Source organism: Pempheris klunzingeri, chromosome 14 (assembly GCF_042242105.1).
Source record: "Pempheris klunzingeri isolate RE-2024b chromosome 14, fPemKlu1.hap1, whole genome shotgun sequence".
Lineage (NCBI taxonomy): Eukaryota > Metazoa > Chordata > Actinopteri > Acropomatiformes > Pempheridae > Pempheris > Pempheris klunzingeri.
This window is the reverse complement of record NC_092025.1, coordinates 24,182,156-24,202,139: the sequence shown is the minus strand read 5'-3', so window position 1 is coordinate 24,202,139 and position 19,984 is coordinate 24,182,156. Positions and strand designations below refer to the sequence as shown.

The window sequence follows — 19,984 nt, the reverse complement described above, 5'->3', positions numbered from 1 at the left end:
ACAGAGTTGGCAACAGCAGCACTACACACTGTTCCCTACAGGAGCCCAGATGGCTCACCTGTTTATCTCCAATCAGTTGCTCTTCCATTTACTGATGAGGTTAGTTTTCTTTGGCCCCGGCCTCCTGCATGCTCACCTCGGGGGCCTGGTGAAGCTGGCTGCTCAGCTGGCAGCTCATTCCACAGCCGCAGCAGTAAAACTCCTGTTAAAACTTGTCTGGCTGATTCTGCAGCGAATATCTCTCTGAGAAACAGGCGCTCAGGAGCGTAGCTGCCTGTGTGATTGAACAGAGTTTGGCCAAATAGAAGGTGAATCAGTGCATCTGTCTTTTATGTGACTGTACTGAAGAGGATGGAGGTAAATGACAGAAGTAACTGAGCACCAGTGCTCTGCTGCATCCTGGCAAAAGACTTAGTCTGTGGTTCACATGGTGTTTAATCAGTTGCTGTGGTGATGGGGGGAGGAAGTGAAGCACATCTCTTTGTTCTTTAGCTTTAAGTGAGTGGCAGCGTGATGTGAGCGCGCTGTCTGCAGCAGAAGAAGCAGGTCCTGTAACCTGTCATCAGGTATGAGGGCAGCATTTTGTCTTAAATAAACTTTTCCACTCCTCACAGCCTCGGTCCACACAGGTGCTGCCTGATTAGAGCTCCTCTCAGGGAGGGAGGAGTTTGCACAGACTTTTCTTGATTAACAATTAAGATGTTGGTTTTGTCACAGCTGTTAGGACGAGATAATGTTCTTCTTTACCGTCTTTATTAGCACAGCAACTTTACTCTGAGCAGGATCTAAGTCAAACTGATGCTGGTGGTGTTATTGTGAGAGTAAAATTCAACTCAAGACAACAACTTGTCCTGCCAGTTTCTCCTAAACGTGGCCCTGCTGACCCCCCTCCCCTCCCTGCAGGAGCCTGGGGGCAGAGTCGGGGGTCGTCAGAGAGAACTCAGATCACCTGGTCTGATTATATATGAGCTCGTGTCAGACATCCACTCTCCTTTTGTCTCTGCTGGCCTCCGCTCTCTCACTGTGTTTGTCTGATTTCATCTTATAGGCGTCTTTTATCTTTTAAATTCTTAAGTTCTAACTTTGTGTATCTTTGTCCTTTATTGAATATAGTTTCCTTCCTGTTGGAAAGTCTGTTATTCCACAACTATTTTTAAATTGTTCCCACGAAGCTTCCTAAAAAACAAACAAACATGTAATTTGGTGCAACTTGGAGAAAATGAAATGAATAATTTCCAGTGTAGCCCAGAGAGTCTTTATGTCAGTGAACAGCCGGCGTGCTGAATAAAGCTGCTTAAAAAACAAGGAAATTCCATATCGGTAAAGATCTGAGCATTTTCAAACCTGTATCAGACAAACCGTTGAGGAAGTACAGTAATAATGATGATTGGTCATCTGCTAGAAACCTACTTTTATTCTTTTATTAGAACACTTTTGACAACTTTACAAATAGCAGTAGACTTAGAACTGGTACAACGAGATCCCAGAGTGCATTCAAGGTGAGGTTCCTGCTGCACCAATCTTTTTTTTTTTTTTTATCTCTTTCAACGTGGCTGGACCGGTATTGCCGTGTGTAGGCGTTTTTTTTGTTTAATAGCTTCCATTTATGGCACTGTGTTGCAGACAAAAGCTGCCTGCACATCATGCCATGCCCAGATGACACCTGAGAAGATGGAAAAGGGGAAACCGGCCAACACAACTGTCAAAACAACCCACCGCACCGACAGACCGACTTGTCACTAAGACGTGCAGGGATCAGGTGTATTGTGTTGTGGAGAGCTGCTTGGACAAGACTCACAAACCCACAAAGTATATATTGTGTTAGAATGTCAAAACAGCCTGTCTGTCGGGGCTGGATCGCACAAAAGCATCTTGCAGGTAACTCACAGTAGTTCAGTCTGTCTGCACAGGACACATTCATGTCCTCAGAAGTGTTTACCATCTTATAAAATCTCTTTATCTAACACACAGGTGAACAAGTATAAAAAACAGTGGCCAGTCATGTAGAGGTGATAGAAATGTACCTGGTTTCTCATGTGTCATTGATGTGATGCACACTTACTGATGTCTTCCTGCCTGTCAGATCAATAATGTTAAATGTCTTACTAACACACACACACACACACACACACGTATGAAGGTGCAGAGCCAGCAGGGAGCGACGATGAGGGTCAAACACATCTGCTGTTAATGTTGAGTTATTTTTAGTGACTCAACTTGACTTTAACCCAAACTACATTATTTTTCCTAAAACTAATCATAGTTCTTTATTTTGAAGGTGTGTCCACATGTTTGTTTATGCATATTTATATCAAAGGGGACATATTTGATATAAATGTGTGTCTGTGGTGTATAGAGACGGTCTGTCATCACACGTGTCATATTGCTGGTACTGCCTCCATGTTGAAGCTATAAGCAAAGCACACAAACTGTGGTGTGTGTGTGTGTGTGTGTGTGTGTGTGTGTGTGTGTGTGTTACTCAGCTTTTCTAACTCCAGCTGTACGTGACCTGATTTCAAACTTGGAACCTGTAAGATTTGTTGTGTCTTTATAAAACCTCTGTCTGTAACAGAGCAGCGTGCCGTGTGCACAGCGTAGCGACATGTAAACATCTTGCAGAAGGACTGACAGTGAGTCGTTTTGATGCTTTGGCACACTGACACATGTCTACTACACTCCTGTGGTACCGGGTCAGAGCCAAAGATCAAACGCAGACGCGGTGCGTTGCCAACCTGTGATCCTCAAACATTTCCTCCACCAAACGATCCACACAGACTTTGATTGGCTAGAAGGAACCCGGCAGACAGTGTTGGCAGCAAACTGGTTCCATTCATTAAAGTGATCCGACACAAAGCAGCCGAGTTTTGTTCTTTTATTGCATTTATATATATGTGTGTGTGTGTGTGTGTGTGTGTGTGTGTGTGTGTGTGTGTGTGTGTGTGTGTGTGTGTGTGTGTGTGTGTGTGTGTGTGTGTGTTAATGATTGGCCTGATCTTGACTGCATGAGGCCAATAAAACAATAAAAAATATTTAGAGCAAACAGCAAAGAGGGACACACACACACACACACACACACACACGTTTTTATGACCTTGTTCATGCACTTTATTCTGCTAAGTTTTATTTATTAACCCAGTTTGATCTCAGTGTTCTCCCTCTGTTTGTACTGCACACAGAGGATCCTGTGTAAACTTAGTTTGTTCTTTATTAACATAAAATCAGTAACTTTTAAAGAGTAATTCTTATTTGATAGGAGTTCTTACCTGGACTGAAGCTGATGTTTGCTCTGTAACCTCTGCTGACTCCAAACCTTCAGATTCCTCCACTTGTTTTCCCATAATCTGATCCGGTGCTCCCTCTTGTGGAGGAAACCTCCACCTGCCAGTGTCCCCCCCCCCCACTACAGTAAATATCAAGTTACATATTTGAATTCTGTGGTTCATGGCTGCACCATTAAATCAAAGGAGAAAACAACATTTGCATATAATCTTATTCATAGTCTCACGTATTTGGTAGCTTTTAAAAACTTTTGTTAAATCAACTTATTTGGGTTATTTGAGTTTCTCCATAAACATAAATTTCATGTTTTGTGTTTTGTGTTGCTGAGGGTTTTTTTTTAACTCAGGTCTTTATACTAATAACATTTCTGTGTCAATAATTTCATGATTTTTGTGACATATCTGTGACAAAATACACACTACTCACAAAAAGTTAGGGATATTCGACTTTCAGGTGAAATTTATGGAAAATGTAAAAAGTGAATGCTACAGTGATATTATATCATGAAAGTAGGGCATTTAAGTAGAAGCATGCAATGGTGATTTCTTCATTTTAAACAATTTATTTGAAGAAAATCTAACAACAGTGGTAGGTATACAATTTTTGGTGTCTCAATAAATTGGGACGTGGCCAAAGGACGTCCACTCCTCTCCTTTCTGTGACTCTTCCAGTCTCTGTATCACTGTTCCAACCTCCTGATGACACTCTGTGACCCTCTAAGCTCAGTGAACACCTCCGTCTGAGGACTTCCTGTTTGAAGCCTCCAGTGTTGAGGTGCTGCTGATCAACTGTTAGGTGTCGTCTTGGTCTCATGATGTCAGAATGTGAACAGCAGGATGAGGAGGACTGTTTAAAGACCAATTCTAACTGAAGCAGGAAATGTATTGGTGGATTCATGGATCAAACCTGTTGTGAATGTTGCTGTTAAGCTTCTTGTTAGAGAACAGCAGCTGGTGCAGAAAGTACTGAGACACTGAACAGTTGGACATGTGCATTCAAAGGTTTAGAGAAGGTCACATTAAGTTCACCTGGAAAGGTTAGAATGCATTTTAGGTTCATCCTGAAACTTCATCTGAAAGCTGAATATCCCTGACTTTTAGTGAGGAGTGTATATTATTTAGTATTTATTTATCTTTGGTGATTCCCTGACTTTTCTTCTAGTCCCACCATAAAGCTTTTTTTATTTATTGGTCCAATACATTAGTTTATGATCAACAAAGATCAATATTTCATTGATAATGTGGAGAAAGAGAAACTGGATTCTGGAGAGGAGCATCACAAATATATAATAACACAGACACCAGGCTTTAAATTGCACCAAAAACATTTTTTATTCTATAAAAGAAGAAGGGAGGAGGGGGGGAAATAATCACAACTGTACAGGGAGAAACTGACTTTTAAACACCATGAGTCACAGTATCAAAAAGCTCATGTTTTCCTCACTGATCTTTACACATTTGTTCTGTACAAATACAAAAAAAAGAAAAAAAAATATTATTAATAATTGTATTATTATAATGATAACTGCATTGCACTGAGTAAATATAGTACTGGCCCATAAGTTACTGCATTCAATAGAAAATACCTAAAATGTCAGATTTGCAGAGGAAGTGATTCATGGTGAGTCGAGGCACTCAGACTGACATGAACTCCATCCTGTCAAGGTCTCAGAGGGGATAAAATTATTTTTAATAGTTTCACTGCCTGTTCACAGATGAACATTCCTGCTTTATACATGAACAGAAGGTTTCGAAGAATACTGAGGGGGGAGGGGGGGGGAAACAAGCTTGCACGAATCGCAAAAAACCAACAGGAAGCAGGGAAAAACACGAACACATGCATCAGTCTCCCTGCAACAACTCCAACACCAGCGATAACACTTGGCCTGGCTCATGTCCACGGGCTCTGGGACGAGTGACGACCCTCAGTGTGGCACTGGAGGTTTTACAGTGTGTGTGGGTGTGTTTCCAAATACCAGATCTACTGTTAAGATCACCAGAGCTGATCAATGTGCTTTTAAAGCGATGGGTTTTTTTTTTTTCAGATACATAATGACACAAACATGTGCTACATGGGGAAGATGCTCTGAGAAGTAAAGGGACTTGGGATCCATCTTATTGAATACAAACGGCTGCAAAAACACTTGAGCCTCTTGTGGTGTCCTGCCATGCACACAGTTCTGGCTTGATCTCGAAATATCTGCCAGGTGTTTAGAGGACGATTAGTAAGTAGTAAGACTCTGGTTAATCCACAGTGGCACCGACTTGAGTGGTTTGACAAAACAATCTGAACCAACAGTCCACTTATTGGCGTTTGGGTGAGATTTCAAATGAAACCTGGGGTCAGTGGGCGGCTGGAGACACCGAGAGGCCTTTTAACACACACATGGACAGGTGACCGAAGTGAAGCAGTGCTAATAAGTGAACCTAAGATTATTTCACCAAACCTCGGGACTGTTCACAGTGAGTTCTGTGCCACGGAATATCATCCACCTTCACATTTCACAACACCTGGATGGAAAAAAGCCAAAACCTCTTGCCATGGCGAGACGCCACCACATGGAAGTGAGGACGTGTTGTCTGCATCATTTGGTGAATTATTATTATTATTATTATTATTAAAGGAAAATGGGACCTGAGTGTTTCCACAATTGATCAGATACGTTCTTGTTGAAAGCCAGAAGAAGTTGTTTTTATTCTAGACTGATTATAGATGATAGGTTTCAGCATGTAGCACAAATTATCCACCAACATCACACCAAGGATTTTGGTTTCTGTTAGTTATGTTTTCAAATTTCACAATCTTTCAGCCCCTGAAATCTGACCTGAAACTTCACTGACGTTTTGATTTATTTTTTATTTTTTCCAGTGATTCACAGAAAACAGAGCTTGATATTTCTTCTTCTGTAGAAATACCAAGCTCTGCTATAATAGATGGATCCCTACTGATCATTTTTAAGGTGGGTAATATTTTTCCTCGGGTCATCAATGTTTAGGGAAACCCACGGCCTCACACACACACCGACATGCTCACCAACGTCACTATAAGAAAACAAGAAGGCTACTCTCCATGCAACAAGTGTGCACAACACAAGTGGGACCACGTTTTTGTAAGAAACTACAAAACAAATGTATTAGATTTGAAAAAAAGAACACATGATGAAACACATTTCAAACCAACAGAGGAAGAAGAGAAAAATTTTTCACATTATCTAGTCAGTGTTAAAAATAGAAATTCACCCGTTACATTTACTCTGCACTTTTTGATTATATACATTTATGTACATGGATTTATCTTAATTATTTGTCATTGTCCTTATGTCTTTATCAACAGTTTACAAAAGAAAGAAAATTGCAATCAAATGCATATACTCTTCTAGAAAGATGTGCTTAGTAACTTTTTTTTTTTTTCTTTTAGTCGAAGCAGAGGGGGATGTTCAGAGAAATGGGAGCGCTGCATTGCTCTGCACTGCAAAAAAGAACAACATCCCTCCAAACAAGTGACAGAATGCAGTTCAGAGTCTTCATTTTAAGGACAAAAGTGAAATTTGACACTTTGAACCTGTTTCCAGACTTCTCTTGATATGAGTGACTCTTTTCAAAATAAGATTTCACAACTGGAAACCTGATTCGGTGACTTTGCTAAGAGGGATGTGTATATATATGTATATTTTGCAGCGTGCAGACCAAACAACAACCTGCCCTGTTCATGGCACATGCTCAGCTCACAGGAAGCCTGCACGTCCATCTCAGTTATCACACGGTGAAAAGTCAGCTGTCTAACATTTTGCTCTCGCTTCACCAGCTTTTGAAATGACGACAACAACAACGAGAACAGCGTCGCAAAAAGCAAAATGTGTCTTGCCTTTTTTTGTTTGTAAAGGGACACGTCAGGATCGTGAAAAGTGACCACACACTCCGCCTCTGGCTTTTTTTATCATAAGCACAGGCTTCTATGCATCCTGACCCCCCCCTTTTTAAGGTTCCTGTTACAACCTATGCGCGCTGCATAGAAGCAGGACAACTAGCTAGTGCTCTACTACTGAGTTCAGAACGGCGCTCGGAGCGAGGTCTGCGTTATGTTGCATAATCAAGTTCAGTCCAGAATCTGAGCTGAAGAACAGCCCACTTAAGACACGGACACCTGGGGGTTAGAGGACAGGGTTCGGGGTCCAATTCTGTTCCAGCTGGCTACATGTGCTGATCAGATGTGGGGTTCAGCACAGGCTGAATATCAGGGAGGTCCTGTCCAACCACAAAACAAACAAGATTCTCTGTTAGAATTTAATGGGAGTTAGTTTTTTGAGGCATTAAATAAAGTTGTGTTACGCTGTCAGACAAGCTGAGTTGAAAGAGAATTGACCCCGATCCTGGCAGAAATGCTAGTGAGGAGAGCGCTTAGTTTCCCCGTGGTTTACACCGCAGGCACTATGGACCCTGACAGCCCGACACAGTGCCTGGTTTCTCCCAGAACCACCGACAGACGGCGTGGCCTCTGTGGCCTCTGTGGCCTCTGAGGCCTCTGTGGCCTCTGTGGCCTCTGTGGCCTCTGTGGCCTTCAGTCCTGCTGCTCCGCTCCACAGGTGTTTCAGCATTGGTGGCTCTGAGTCGGCTGATGGGAGGCGTTTCATGGAGCTTTTTGTAAAAAATATTAGTTATATCTGAATCCTTTACGTGACTTTCTTTCCTTCTGCTATCATTAAAAACTCTAAGAGCTTCCAATCTGCTCGCCCTGGCACGCCCTCTTCTTATATTGTGCCAAAACAGCAGCTTAACACACGGCGCCAGAACAAGTCCGACCGCTGTGAGGAACTTCTTTTCCACAGAAAGCGACGAGATCAGAGATCAGAGATCAGCGTCACGTCTGAATAGATGGAGACTCCCAGTCGGCCTCCGGCCACACGTCCCGTCGGTGGTTCTGGTTTCGCCCTTACAGATTGACTTCAGTTATTAAGGCTCGACGGGCAAGAGGTAAAAGAACAACAAGTGCCCGGAACACACACTCGTAAAAATCTTAAATTCTGATTATGTGTCTCAAAACATGCACACTCACACGCGCACACACACACACACACACACACACACACACACACACTCAGAAAAGCTCCCCTATTCCCTGCGCGAGAGTTTTACTTGTAATCTCAAACTACTTGTGTCTCCTCTGTCTTTTTCACAGCCTCCGAACACAACAAAAGGATCTGAAATCATTTCTTTCTTTTCTTTTTTTTTTTTAAAATGATGCCATTTTGTTAAGAGCGCCAAACCTGGCAAAGGAGGGAAGAAAGAAAAACAAAACAAAACAAAAAAAGACACAACTGAAGGCCTTATTCCATCAAACGACAGCAACATCGACGCATAAAAAGCAAATACTGTTATCAAGAAGAATCAGAAAGGTGTGTGTGTGCGGGGGGAGGACACACAAACGACAATAAATGTGATTGATACAATGAAAACAAATGAATCTTTAGAAAGTTCACAGTCTTGTAGCTCCCTGTACCAAGGGAGGGGGGCGAGGGGCGGGCCGCAAGGGGTTGATGCAGGGTGTGGTGGGGGGGGTCGGGATTATATAAACTACTTTCCAGATCTCAGCCTCAGAGAGATGTTTGTCGTCACTTCAGCTGCTCACGACAGAGCGGAGAACCTTAATTCATCCAGACTTTACAAACGGGTTGTTTTACCATTTTCACGTTTCAAGTCTAACTGTGTGTTTGTTTGAGACACAACTTTGCACCTGATGGAAGCAGCAGCAGAATCACCGTTCTTCACTGTGAGTGAACCGATTTAGATCAACAAGTTTGTCACAAAGTCCTAAAATGGTTCCCGGAATAGTTCCTGTGGTGAAAAGTGTCGTCTTCACTTCCAAAACTCCATAAAATCTGAAATTTTGACTTGAATTCACAAAACTTGCCGAATCTAAATATGTGCAGAACTAAAAAGAGCAGCTGAAGTGACCTTCTGCTGATTATCCCCCTCCTCTTCCTCCTCTTCCTCCTCTCCTTCGGATGGATGGATGGATGCACGTGATGGATGGATGGATGGATGCGTGAGCGTCCCTGCTGATGGATGTCCGTCAGTCCGTCCTCCTCTCGACGCCTCGTGTGATGGGTGGGGTTGAGTTAAGAGGATGGTAGGTAGGGGACTGTTTAGGGGGCTGTTGGGTGGACGGTGACGATGATGATGATGATGATGATGATGATGATGATGTGTTCAAACACACACGGTAAAAATGCCCTACCCTCCACTGCACACACACACACACACACACACTCGCAGACACATTCCTGATATTCCTGTGATGTCAGGATGAAGAGGAGGAGGAGGAGGAGGAGGAGGATCGGTGTCTCAGTTTATTTGCTAATGAGGCTTAAAATCCTGGCGTGGGGGGGGGGGGCGGCAGGAAGTAGTCGTGGTTCATGTGGGGTGGGGGGGGGCACTGGTACAAGATGTGCTGTGAGGGACTTTGAGATGCTGAGGGGGTCAGAGGTTGGTTTCATGGGGGAGGTGGGTGGGAGGTTGTGGGTGGGAGGTCAGAGTTCACATCATGACGTGGCGGCGGCGGTGCAGGGAGAGGTGGTCGGACCGCGAGAAGGAGCGGTCGCACTCGGTGCAGCGGAAAGGTTTGATCCCCGTGTGCTTGCGAAAGTGTCGGGTCAGCTCGTCGGAGCGGGCGAAGCGCCAGGTGCAGCCCTCCCAGGTACAGTGGTAGGGCTTCTCTCCTGGGGGAGGCGGGGGAGGAGGACGGTTAGTTCGGATTAGTTTATACTACATTTCCCAGAATTCCCAACTCAACTAAATGTGAATAAATACAATACAACAGCGTTTCCCTGGTTTCTGCTGCTCAGATGTTTTTAGCTCTATATTCCTGACCACAAGGTTTCTATAAATATTAGAACTAAATGACAAAACATGTAGACTTTCACAACTTTACCTGCTTTTATTTTACTGGAAAATATCCTTCAACTTAATCACATCTTCTCACGGTTGATGTATTTTATTAAAGTATTTATTTGATGTGAATGACATCACAGTTTTTGGAGGAGAAGAACTAGGACGGATTAACTTAAAATAATCCGCCTGCAGAACTTTTAATGCTCTGTGTTCGGTGGTTTCTATTTAAAAGGTGAACTCCCCCTTTAACGGTGCTGCTGAGCCCTCACCTGTGTGTATCCTCCTGTGGGCTTTGAGGTGGGAGCTCTTTGTGTAAACTTTTTTACAGCCTTCATAGTCACACATGTGGATCCGCCTCCTCTTGATATCCGGCGAATCTGGATCGACGGGCTCCAAGTCCATCACCGACCTGAGGGAGGGAGCGGAGGGAGAGGGGGTGGTCATTGATCAAGGGAACACTGATAAGGGATTACAGTTATTAATCACTCAAGAAGAACACCTGCAGCCGTCGGGTACTCGGCTGAGCGGTGAGCACTGACGAAGCTGTAAAACCTCCTGGTCCTGAAGATCCTGATCAAAAATGTGTATTTATCTGCCGACATATTATCGGATTCTAAGTCTCAGATGTTGATACGGTCGCCTGCATCAGTCCGACTCCAGTGTGGAGCAGGAAGAGGAAAACGACGACACGCACTGATCCCTGTTTAAGGTAACTGACTTCCCTCTTGGTCTCCTCCTGCCGTGGACCATGAACCACAACACTCCTGTGTCTCTACAGGTTCATCAGGAGCCACTGAGGGGCGTCAGAGAGTCACACCGTGTGGGGCGCAGCTGCACTCCACCTTCCACTCCAGCCACACTGCATCTCCCTCTTTTGTTTGCTCCTCCACATCTTCTCACCCTCCGGTTTCTGTCCCCCCCGTTCTTCATGCCAACAAAGACGCTGAACCCGTCCGGTCTCTCCCTCCTCCCTGTGACAGTACATGTTTGCTCCGCTGTCAGTGAAGTCGTCCGTACCGTCCTTCTGATTTATTCAGTTATTGATAATTATCTGATAATCATGATGGAAACAGCCCGTCTGTCTCTCTTCAGCCTTTTGTACAAGGAGGTGTGACGGCAAGCTGCATTACGAAACCATGTTTACACCCTAGCTCTGGGACAGCCCTGCCCAGCAACACACACACACACACACACACACACACACACACACTCTCCCTCACATCTCCCTCACGAAAAAACCCACAAAAACCCACAAACACACTTGTTCACTTCGTTTCTATTAAACTCTCTCACTCTCTCTCTTTTAATGTCTCTTTCTCTTTCTGTCTCACACACACACACACAGACATACACACACACACACACACACACACACACACAGACACACACACACACACACACACACACAGAGCAGATTACAGCACTAAGCTAACCGTCAACGTCCACACCCTTAATTTCAGTTACAGTCAGACGGCCTTGCCCACTGGGTGTGGCAGCAGCTCTGTCCTGATTTACTAATAAACACACTGGACACACACACACACACACACACACACACACACACACACACACACACACTTGTAGGAGCCTTCACTAGCACACTAACCTTCACTCTGCAGCCTTACAACTAACAGCCTGTCTAATGTCCACACTTTCCTCGAGAGAACCAAATGTCCTCGGTCATGAAGTGTGTACTGAACCCACACACACACACACACACTCTCATGCTCACACTTGTCTCCCCGTGATACAGCCAAGGCCCCTCCAGAGTGTTTTGCTCTGTGAGGATTATATAAGGTTATATAAGTGCCCAGTCAAGGCAGCACTGCAGTAATGTAATTAGTCAAGAGGCTGCAGGGGAGGGAGCTGATCCACACAAAGACAGCATTTCCCAGAAACCCTGCTGCGCATTTGGGTCTCTCTCTCTCCGTAGCCCTGCCGGCTCCAATCATGGACTCTGAGATGACATCACTCGTGGTTTTACGGTGCTTATGACGTGTCGACGTTTCCCAAAAACATTCAGCATTGTTGGAAATACGCTCATTAGCTCGTGCTGCAGTCTGATTCTCCTCATGTCTGTGAGTTACGTGTGAATCTGTCCAAGGTACACCCTGCTGATCTAAGCTGAACAGAACATCTGAATATTTTAAGATCAAAACACATTAAAAACTAGACAAATGCATTCAGTGGAGTGCGGATGCCCCCCAGGTGATCTCTGCTTCACCTCACCATAACCTGACATGGAGCACAGCTACGGGAAACACTTCAAGACAGCCGCTGTTAAACCAGCTGCCTTACAGTCAACATGGCGGCAAAGACAAAGACGCAGACATTTAATTAATCTGCAGATGCTCAGCTTTCAAACCATGCCAGACTTTTTTATGGGTGTTAGTTTTTGAGGCATGACTGGTCTTCCCTGCTTCCCAATAAAATAAATTGTGAATCCTAACAACCACGTGAGGTCGTTCAGCGTACAGGCAGAGATGTGTTAGCTCAAGAAGCTTTAATTCAGAGAGAGACGCAACGATTCAAATATTCAAAATGAAGGATTCAAGCATCCCCACATGAGCAGCATCAGGCGTAGTTTAGCATTAGATTAGCTAACCCCAACACACACACACACACATGCACACATCCCCTGCAGGTTTGGGCCTGACGAGACAAAAACTCAGCATGGACACAAGGGGAAGTTTGTCAGATGTTCAAACGTAGTCAGTCTGCCGAATGAGGACAAGATGAACACAAAGCAGAGACCTGTTCATCAAATCATCGCTCCACAGCGCCACCAGTGGCGAAAAGCCGTGAACTCACCCTGCGTCCAGGCTCTGGGCACTGAGGGAGGCCGATCCAGACTCCGTCCCGCTCTCTGCATCGCTGTCACTCTGATATTCCACCGGGGACGTTGAACCCGGCTTAATACGAACTGCAGAGAGGGTGGACAGAAAAACAGAAACATTAGCACAAATAGAAAAGAAAAGAAAATCAGACATGTGGACGGTCGGGTGGAAAGAGACGGAGGGAGGGTGATGGAGAGCATGTGGGGCACAGAGAAAGAGATAAATCAGTAGATGAAGTTAGGAAATGGAGGAAGAAGAGGAGGGGTGGGGGGAGACAGAGGAGAACAGCAGGGGGTTAATAACTTCTTAACAGCAAAGCCTGGATTCCAGCAAGTTAGCGAGACAAAGAGGTCTGGATTTCTCTGCATGTGTCCTCGTCTTTCTCAAGACTTCTACACATGCTTCCCTTCCTGCTACCACACAACGTCTTGTCCAGCCTGTCTTTTATTTCTGCCTCTCTCACCCCAACAACCTCTTCCGGGGAAGACGGCGTGAACAGATGTTAATGAAAAATACTCAAAGACAATGCTAATTAGCAATTAACTGAAAGAGGAATCTCTCGGGGGCCGTCAGGAGCCTCCGCTGGTTGTGCTTAAGCTTTCTGGCTGTAAGTAACACTGAGTAATGCAGTCTGAGAGGACAGCCCTGCAAGTTGTGGGTGCATTTTGGAAATTTTGTTCACTAATGCAGAGAAGGATCTGGAAAGTCAGATTACACAAAGATCACAACATTTAAAGCCGCTATAATCAATAGTTTTACACAAACAAGGGATCAAATGACTAAACATGTGTGAGGGAGGTCACACGGTCACAGAGGCGAAGCCCAAAGATAATTATTTGCCAACTCTTAAGTTCTCACAGACAGCAGCACTGATTTATGTACTCTATAATAGTCCTACCCCCCCCTTCCCTGTGTCAGTCAGTCTCTCGCTCGCTTTTCTTTTCCCTTCAGTCACAGTTCGGCTGCTTCATGGACACATCAGGAATCATTTCTACACACGTGACGAAACAACAAACTTGTGCTTAAAGATCAAAACATGAGGAATGAACAGAAAAGTGCAAATTACTGATGTCCCTGAACTCCTCTTTCTGCTGGAATGTGTTCAAAGTCCACCCAGCCTGCAGAGAGCGGGGAGGGGAGGGGAGGGGAGGGGAGGGGAGGGGAGGGGAGGGGAGGGGAGGGGAGGGGAGGGGAGGGGAGGGGAGGGGAGGGGAGGGGTGACGCAAGGAATTTGGGTGGAGTATCTGTGTGTGTGTGTGTGTGTGTGTTGGTATGGAGAGGGTCACACACCAAAAGAAGTGTTCTTTGTCTCTGGGGACAATTAAACCACCCCCACCCCTCCGTCGCCGCTGCAGCAGCCTTCAAAACCACCCAACTCCTCTCCCCTCGACCCCAGCACCCTCTCCTCCTCCATCCTTCCTCACCCCTGCAGCACACTCAACCTCCGCGACCCCCACCTCGCCCACCCGGTCTCACTCCCTTCCTCCATCTACCTCCCCCCCTCCCCTCCCACACACACACACACGAACAGCGAACGTCAGCTGCCTCCTCTTGCAGGTACAGGAAGAAACAGAAGATATCAAACTGCCCATCTCCTTCTCTCCCTCTCTTTCTCCATCACTCACTCCCCTTGTCTGGCTCACGTCTTCGCTCTTTGTTTCCATTCCTCTTTTCAGTGTTTCAGTGTCTCCTGGATCCACCTTGGCCCCCTCGCACAAGATCAGATGATGTTAGATTACATTAGTTTAATGATCCCTCTGTGAGCGACTGTATGTGTGAGGGAGCTCAGGTTCTTGTTTGGTTTCTTTTGGTGTAAGGGATACAGGCCGGTCACGCTGCTGTGACACCAACTTATACCTACAATTTACTACAACACGTCTGGTATTCTCATAGTTTAATAACATTACTGAGAAGAAGTGAGACAGGAGGGCAGGAGGTGATCAGAAGTTAGAAATCATCACCTAAACTGTCTGCTGTAAACATCTATCACAGTTTACAGACCAACTTCCTGCTTTCGACCCACATTTTAGGTGCGTTCGCTTCTAGTTTGCCCCCCCACACACATAAAAAGGTTTTAATAATGTGTTTTACCTGTGGCCTTGTTTATTACCTGGACTTGGATGAAGCTACGTTATTGTTCATCAATCTACTAAAAACTAAAAAGCGATGAATGCACTTAATGTAAAATAAATGCTAGACTGGTAACATATAAGTGCAATAAGTATGTGTGTGTGTGTTTATTTTATGTTTTTACTGTTTTATGTATCTTTCAGGCTTGTACTTCCAGTTTCGTTGTACAATGACAATAAAGACATGTTCTATTCTAAACTGTTTAAAAAGCAGCAGTAGTGGAAAGTGTCGAGCGCTGACGTAGGTGAACAGTTACATCACTGTTAGGTGTGTTTGCAGGTTTAACACTGTGACACAAGCTGCTTTTCAGCCTGGTATTAAGTCACTCATCACTGCTTTTTTTTTTTTTTTTTATGGCTGCTGAAACAACCAAAGTTGCCAAACAGCTCCCTGTATTCTGTGCTGTTGTATCTGATGTAACTCACGATGAAGACACTTTACATTTGTCATGTAAAGAACCTGCTCTTACTGTGGATTACTAACGTGACACGAGCAATAAGCCTGTCGCATCTTGTTCCCCCTCTCCATCGCATGGCGTGCATGTTTTATCCTCCATAGATGAGCATCATACTCTCACAGCTGAACACTTTCTCATCTCATCTTTGGGGATTGTTTTTGAAGTGCATCCTGGGAAATGAAGTTGAAGAGCAAAGTAAAAAATGTGAGAGCTCCTGTATTGATTGGCATGTATTGACTGTCACTGTCACATCTGCTCACAGAGTCACTGCCCTCCTCGTGGAGGATTAGAAACTACGACGAGTGACTTCACTGACGGACTTCACTGCAGTTTGTTAAAGGGGCGGAGGCCTGTTTTGCCAGCTTGCCTGAGCAAATGTCGAGCTTCCACTGGTGTTTACTCAGGGATGGATCATACCTCCTTTAACCGCTCTGTTCGCCGTCCCTTCACGCCAATGGACCAGATCGGTCGGTGGGTTAAAGGCGCTCGTGACTCACTGCTGACATGACGAACTTTGTTTTTAGAAAATGTGGTTTGACACAAAGGCTCAGACGAGGTCAGGGCACTTGAGGAGCAGCACTAGTCCAAGCACAAGTTAAAATATGATTAGTAGTTACTCAAAACCCTTATGCAGGTCGGCCTACTCAGAAAAAAACACTGTAAGCTCCTCTTGCGATTGATACGCCGGCTGGAACATTAACAGATCATATCCAACATTTCTTTCCACAACTTTCCTCCTTCAAGCTAACACACCAATCATCCGGCACATCCGGAGAGCTTCTAGAATGACAAAGACGGGCAGACGGCAAGTCAAGTATACCTCTAACCACCAACACACACCATCTTCCTCAAGAGGGGGACTGCACTGTAGATAGATAGAATAGAAAGCGTGGCAGTCTGAAGAGGAAGAGTAGGTCATCTGCAAACTGCCTTCCTTTTCCTAACTGATGCCACTTTGCAAAATGTCAAACCACCCCTCTCTGTGCCGTGTGGCATCGCAACATCCTGTTTCCACATGACACAAACACCATTAAAGGAAAAAAAAAAAAAGCTCTAAAATGCAGTTAAGTAAACACAGGGCAGTTTCTCATCCCTGCTGCGCTGCCACTAACAGCAGCAGTAGCATTGAATCAGCAGCACTAGCAGTGATTGCAGTCGTAGTAGCAGCGAGACGCAAACATCATCTGACGCGTGGGAGGCACCACTGTGCAGCACGTCAGGTACACACAGTCTACGTGACATTCAAGACTCAGGATGTTCACTGTCACTGTACGTGCACTCGGACGCATCAAGAGACTGGATCTGAATATTATTATTATTATTATTATTATTATTCAGTTAAACTCTCCAGTTCTGCCTCTCTGGGAAATGTATTTGTAATATTGTGGGTCACTGTTAGACAAGAGGAACCGTACGCCATCAGCTCGGCTGCTCTGGTTAAAATAATATCTATTGGCTAAACACAGATATGGTGTAAGACTGAATAATGAAGAAACAAACTGTCAAACCAGTCTGATAATGAGGCTTTTAACAAGCTGCTAATTGGTCATTTAGTATGTTAGTGTTGGAACATGCTAATATTTACCTGTTGCTGGCATGTTAGTGTCAAACTACAGCTGAGGCCGATGGGAATGATATCATATTAGAGGTGATTATTATTATTATTATTATTTCTGTGGTGAATGTTCCTGCAAACGATGCCATCGCCATCGACACGCAGATACAGTGTTCATTTATGTGGCTTGCATCTGCACGGCCGCCATATTGGGGAGCTTTACACAAGGTTAATGTTTGGACACAGAGCTGATTAAGTCCAACAAATAACCAGCATCGTATTCAATTTCTCACGTTTACTACAAATCTTAATTTCATGAAAATCGCCTCAGAATAAAGTGAGTTCGAGTGGATTGTGTTGTGAAGTTCACATCTCTCTAGCAGATCTTGGACCTTCCCAATATGGTGGACAGGTAGACACACAGCAGAGTCGTACAGCTGCAGCCAACGAGGTGTCATCTTTTTTTTATTGCACCACTCACCGGATCCTTCTGAGCGGCCGTCACTGCCTATGAGCGGTACTGTAATGGCTGCCGTGGCAACACCGTCAGTCGGCATGGTGGTGTAGACGACGGGCAGCGACTGCACCACCACGGGGATGGTCTGGAGCTGGCCCACCTTGCTGGGCATGCTAACCGAGGGGATTGTATGGATGACGTGGAGGATCTGCTGGCCCCCGGCGCCCTGAGTGGCCAAGATGGAGCCTGGAGAGAGGACCTAAAGGGACAAGGTGGGGGGGGAGATATGATTGGTCACTCTCACCCTTCCTGTGTAACACTGTTCAACCGCTTCAGTGGAGAAGTTTGTTGTTACCATGGAGCCTATCGATTGTACCGCAGAGGGGACGGGCGTGGCAGACAGGCTGGGCTGGGTCACGGTAAAGCTGGGCGCGGGGTTGACTGTGGTGCTCGACGTAGAAGCGGGAAGCGAAGAGGACCGGGGCTTGTTGAGGGACAGGTCGACGGGTTCGGTCTGGTCCTCTGCGGGGCACGGCTCGGGCGAAGACGGCTCCGTCTTGCAAACTGGCTCCGTCTTCACCTTCAGGTCTGTCGGCTGTGAGCAGTCGTCACCTACGTCTGCCTGCTGGAGGGTCACAGGGAAATAAGAGGCATTTAGAAAGCTGTACTTTCATGACAAGAGAGGGAAACAATGTACAATCATTCAGAATTGCCCCAAAGAAAGAATAAAAGCTCCTAAAAGAGCAATTCATATAATTATGATACTCTGAAAACCCTTCTTCTCCAGCATATATCCTCACTTCAGTCAGATTGTTCTATTCTTAAAGGACAACAGGCCTTATTCTACTGGCAAACTGGTGTCTTAATGAGACTGATGAAATCATAGTTGAGTGCAGTGTGCCAAAAAACTGCTGACACATGCTGCTTTATTGTCTGAAGAACCAGCAGGAGCCACACAATCCACCAAAACAGACGTGATTTTCGTTATTTTTCTCTTGTGCAGTGTGATTGAGTTGGAGACGCACCATCACGGGAGGCACAGCAGCAGAGGTGCATTTATAAATATTATAAATATGAACAGTATAAAAGTCATTTAAGATGTCCAGGGGGAAACTAAAGACTGTGCTTTCTGTGATCAAACATTCAAACGTTGACATTCAGGGTTAAATCAGCAGCGACAGCAGCAGTGTTGGAAAAACACCGATGTCTCAGGAACACAGTGGAAACTAGAACAAGTGATGGTCATAACAGAAAGTTGTTATTATCACAGAATTATCGAAGAGACTCCTGTGTTTCCCTGCCGAGGATTATTGAGCATCTTGAATTTCCATTGGAGGAAGAATACGTGTGCAACCAGCACGGAAAGTTAGTTTAGAGGAGCGACTTCGCTCTGGATCAACGCTTTCACAGGACTTGCATCAGGTATTTTCATGTTGGTTTTCTCAGCCCAGCCGCCTCTGCAGCCATCCAGGCCTCAGCTGCCATGAAGCTCCACAGCAAAGGGAACAATGGCTGCTGTGTGGGACACTGGGGTGGGGTGGTGGTGGTGGTGGTGGAGAGGAAAGTGAGAGGCAGAGAGAGAAGGACTGGACGGGTATAGAGAGAGACTGGTACTGACTAGAGAGTAGACCAGAGAGAGAGAGAGAGTGAAAGAGGCACAGGAGGAGTGGAGGGAGAGAGGGAGCAGCAGCAGCAGGCCTCCAGTTCAGGACTTGGCCTCCATCCAGTTCAGCTGAGCGTAGCTTGGCTCTGGGTGAGGAGGAGAGGGTGGAGACTCTGCTACGCCCTTTTATCGGGTCACACAGTTCAGCCGGAGGCTCGGTTGTGAGGCGGCGGACAAAAGAGCAAATATAAAGAATATAAGATTTGGTAAACAGCCTCCTGCAGGCAGGCAGATATCACGACGTAGGAAAATAACCACCGTTAAAGGAGCATACCGCGGGTTTTCATGTTATGGTGCAGGAAAAAAAAAAAGGTCAGAGAGGAGAGGAGAGGAAGAGAGAGGAAGGGAAATGAGGAAGAAAAAAGGGGGATCAGCAAGCAAGAGAGGAAGCAGGGCCATAACGTGATTATGGAGACAGCCTCAAATATGAAAAGGGAAAAAACTGAAAAGAAAATGAAGTGTGAAAGAAGTGAGGGAGTGGATGAGGCAGAGAGGAGAGAGACGGAGACGAGAGAGAAAAAGAGAGTGGGTGGGAACGGCCTAGCGTTGCCATGGAAACTGGGAGCTATCAGCTGACTCCATGTTTTCCACTTGTTCCCCACCCACCACCCAACTCCCTTCCCTTCCCCTCCCTTCCCCTCCCTTCCCCTCCCAGTCCGTTCATCTTTCCATCACTTCACCCCCACCTCTTCCTCTTCCTCTGTTTCCTTTTCTCTCAC

At 45.4% G+C, this 19,984-nt stretch overlaps 1 protein-coding gene across 2 annotated transcripts in view; it reads right to left on the bottom strand.

Annotated features, from left to right (window-relative positions):
- Nucleotides 1-9,759: 9,759 nt before the first annotated feature.
- Nucleotides 9,760-19,984, bottom strand: part of klf8 (Kruppel like factor 8) — a 60,887-nt gene continuing 50,662 nt past the window's right edge. Inside the window, exons 3-7 of one of the 2 annotated variants that reach the window (XM_070843785.1) lie at nucleotides 17,958-18,227; nucleotides 17,627-17,861; nucleotides 12,978-13,089; nucleotides 10,436-10,575; nucleotides 9,760-9,994 (exon numbers count right to left, since the gene is read on the bottom strand). In XM_070843785.1, coding sequence (XP_070699886.1) covers nucleotides 9,813-9,994; nucleotides 10,436-10,575; nucleotides 12,978-13,089; nucleotides 17,627-17,861; nucleotides 17,958-18,227 — 939 coding nt within the window. In that variant the 3' untranslated portion in view covers nucleotides 9,760-9,812. The remainder of the gene's footprint in view (nucleotides 9,995-10,435; nucleotides 10,576-12,977; nucleotides 13,090-17,626; nucleotides 17,862-17,957; nucleotides 18,228-19,984) is intronic. The other variant, XM_070843786.1, reaches the window with a different exon arrangement.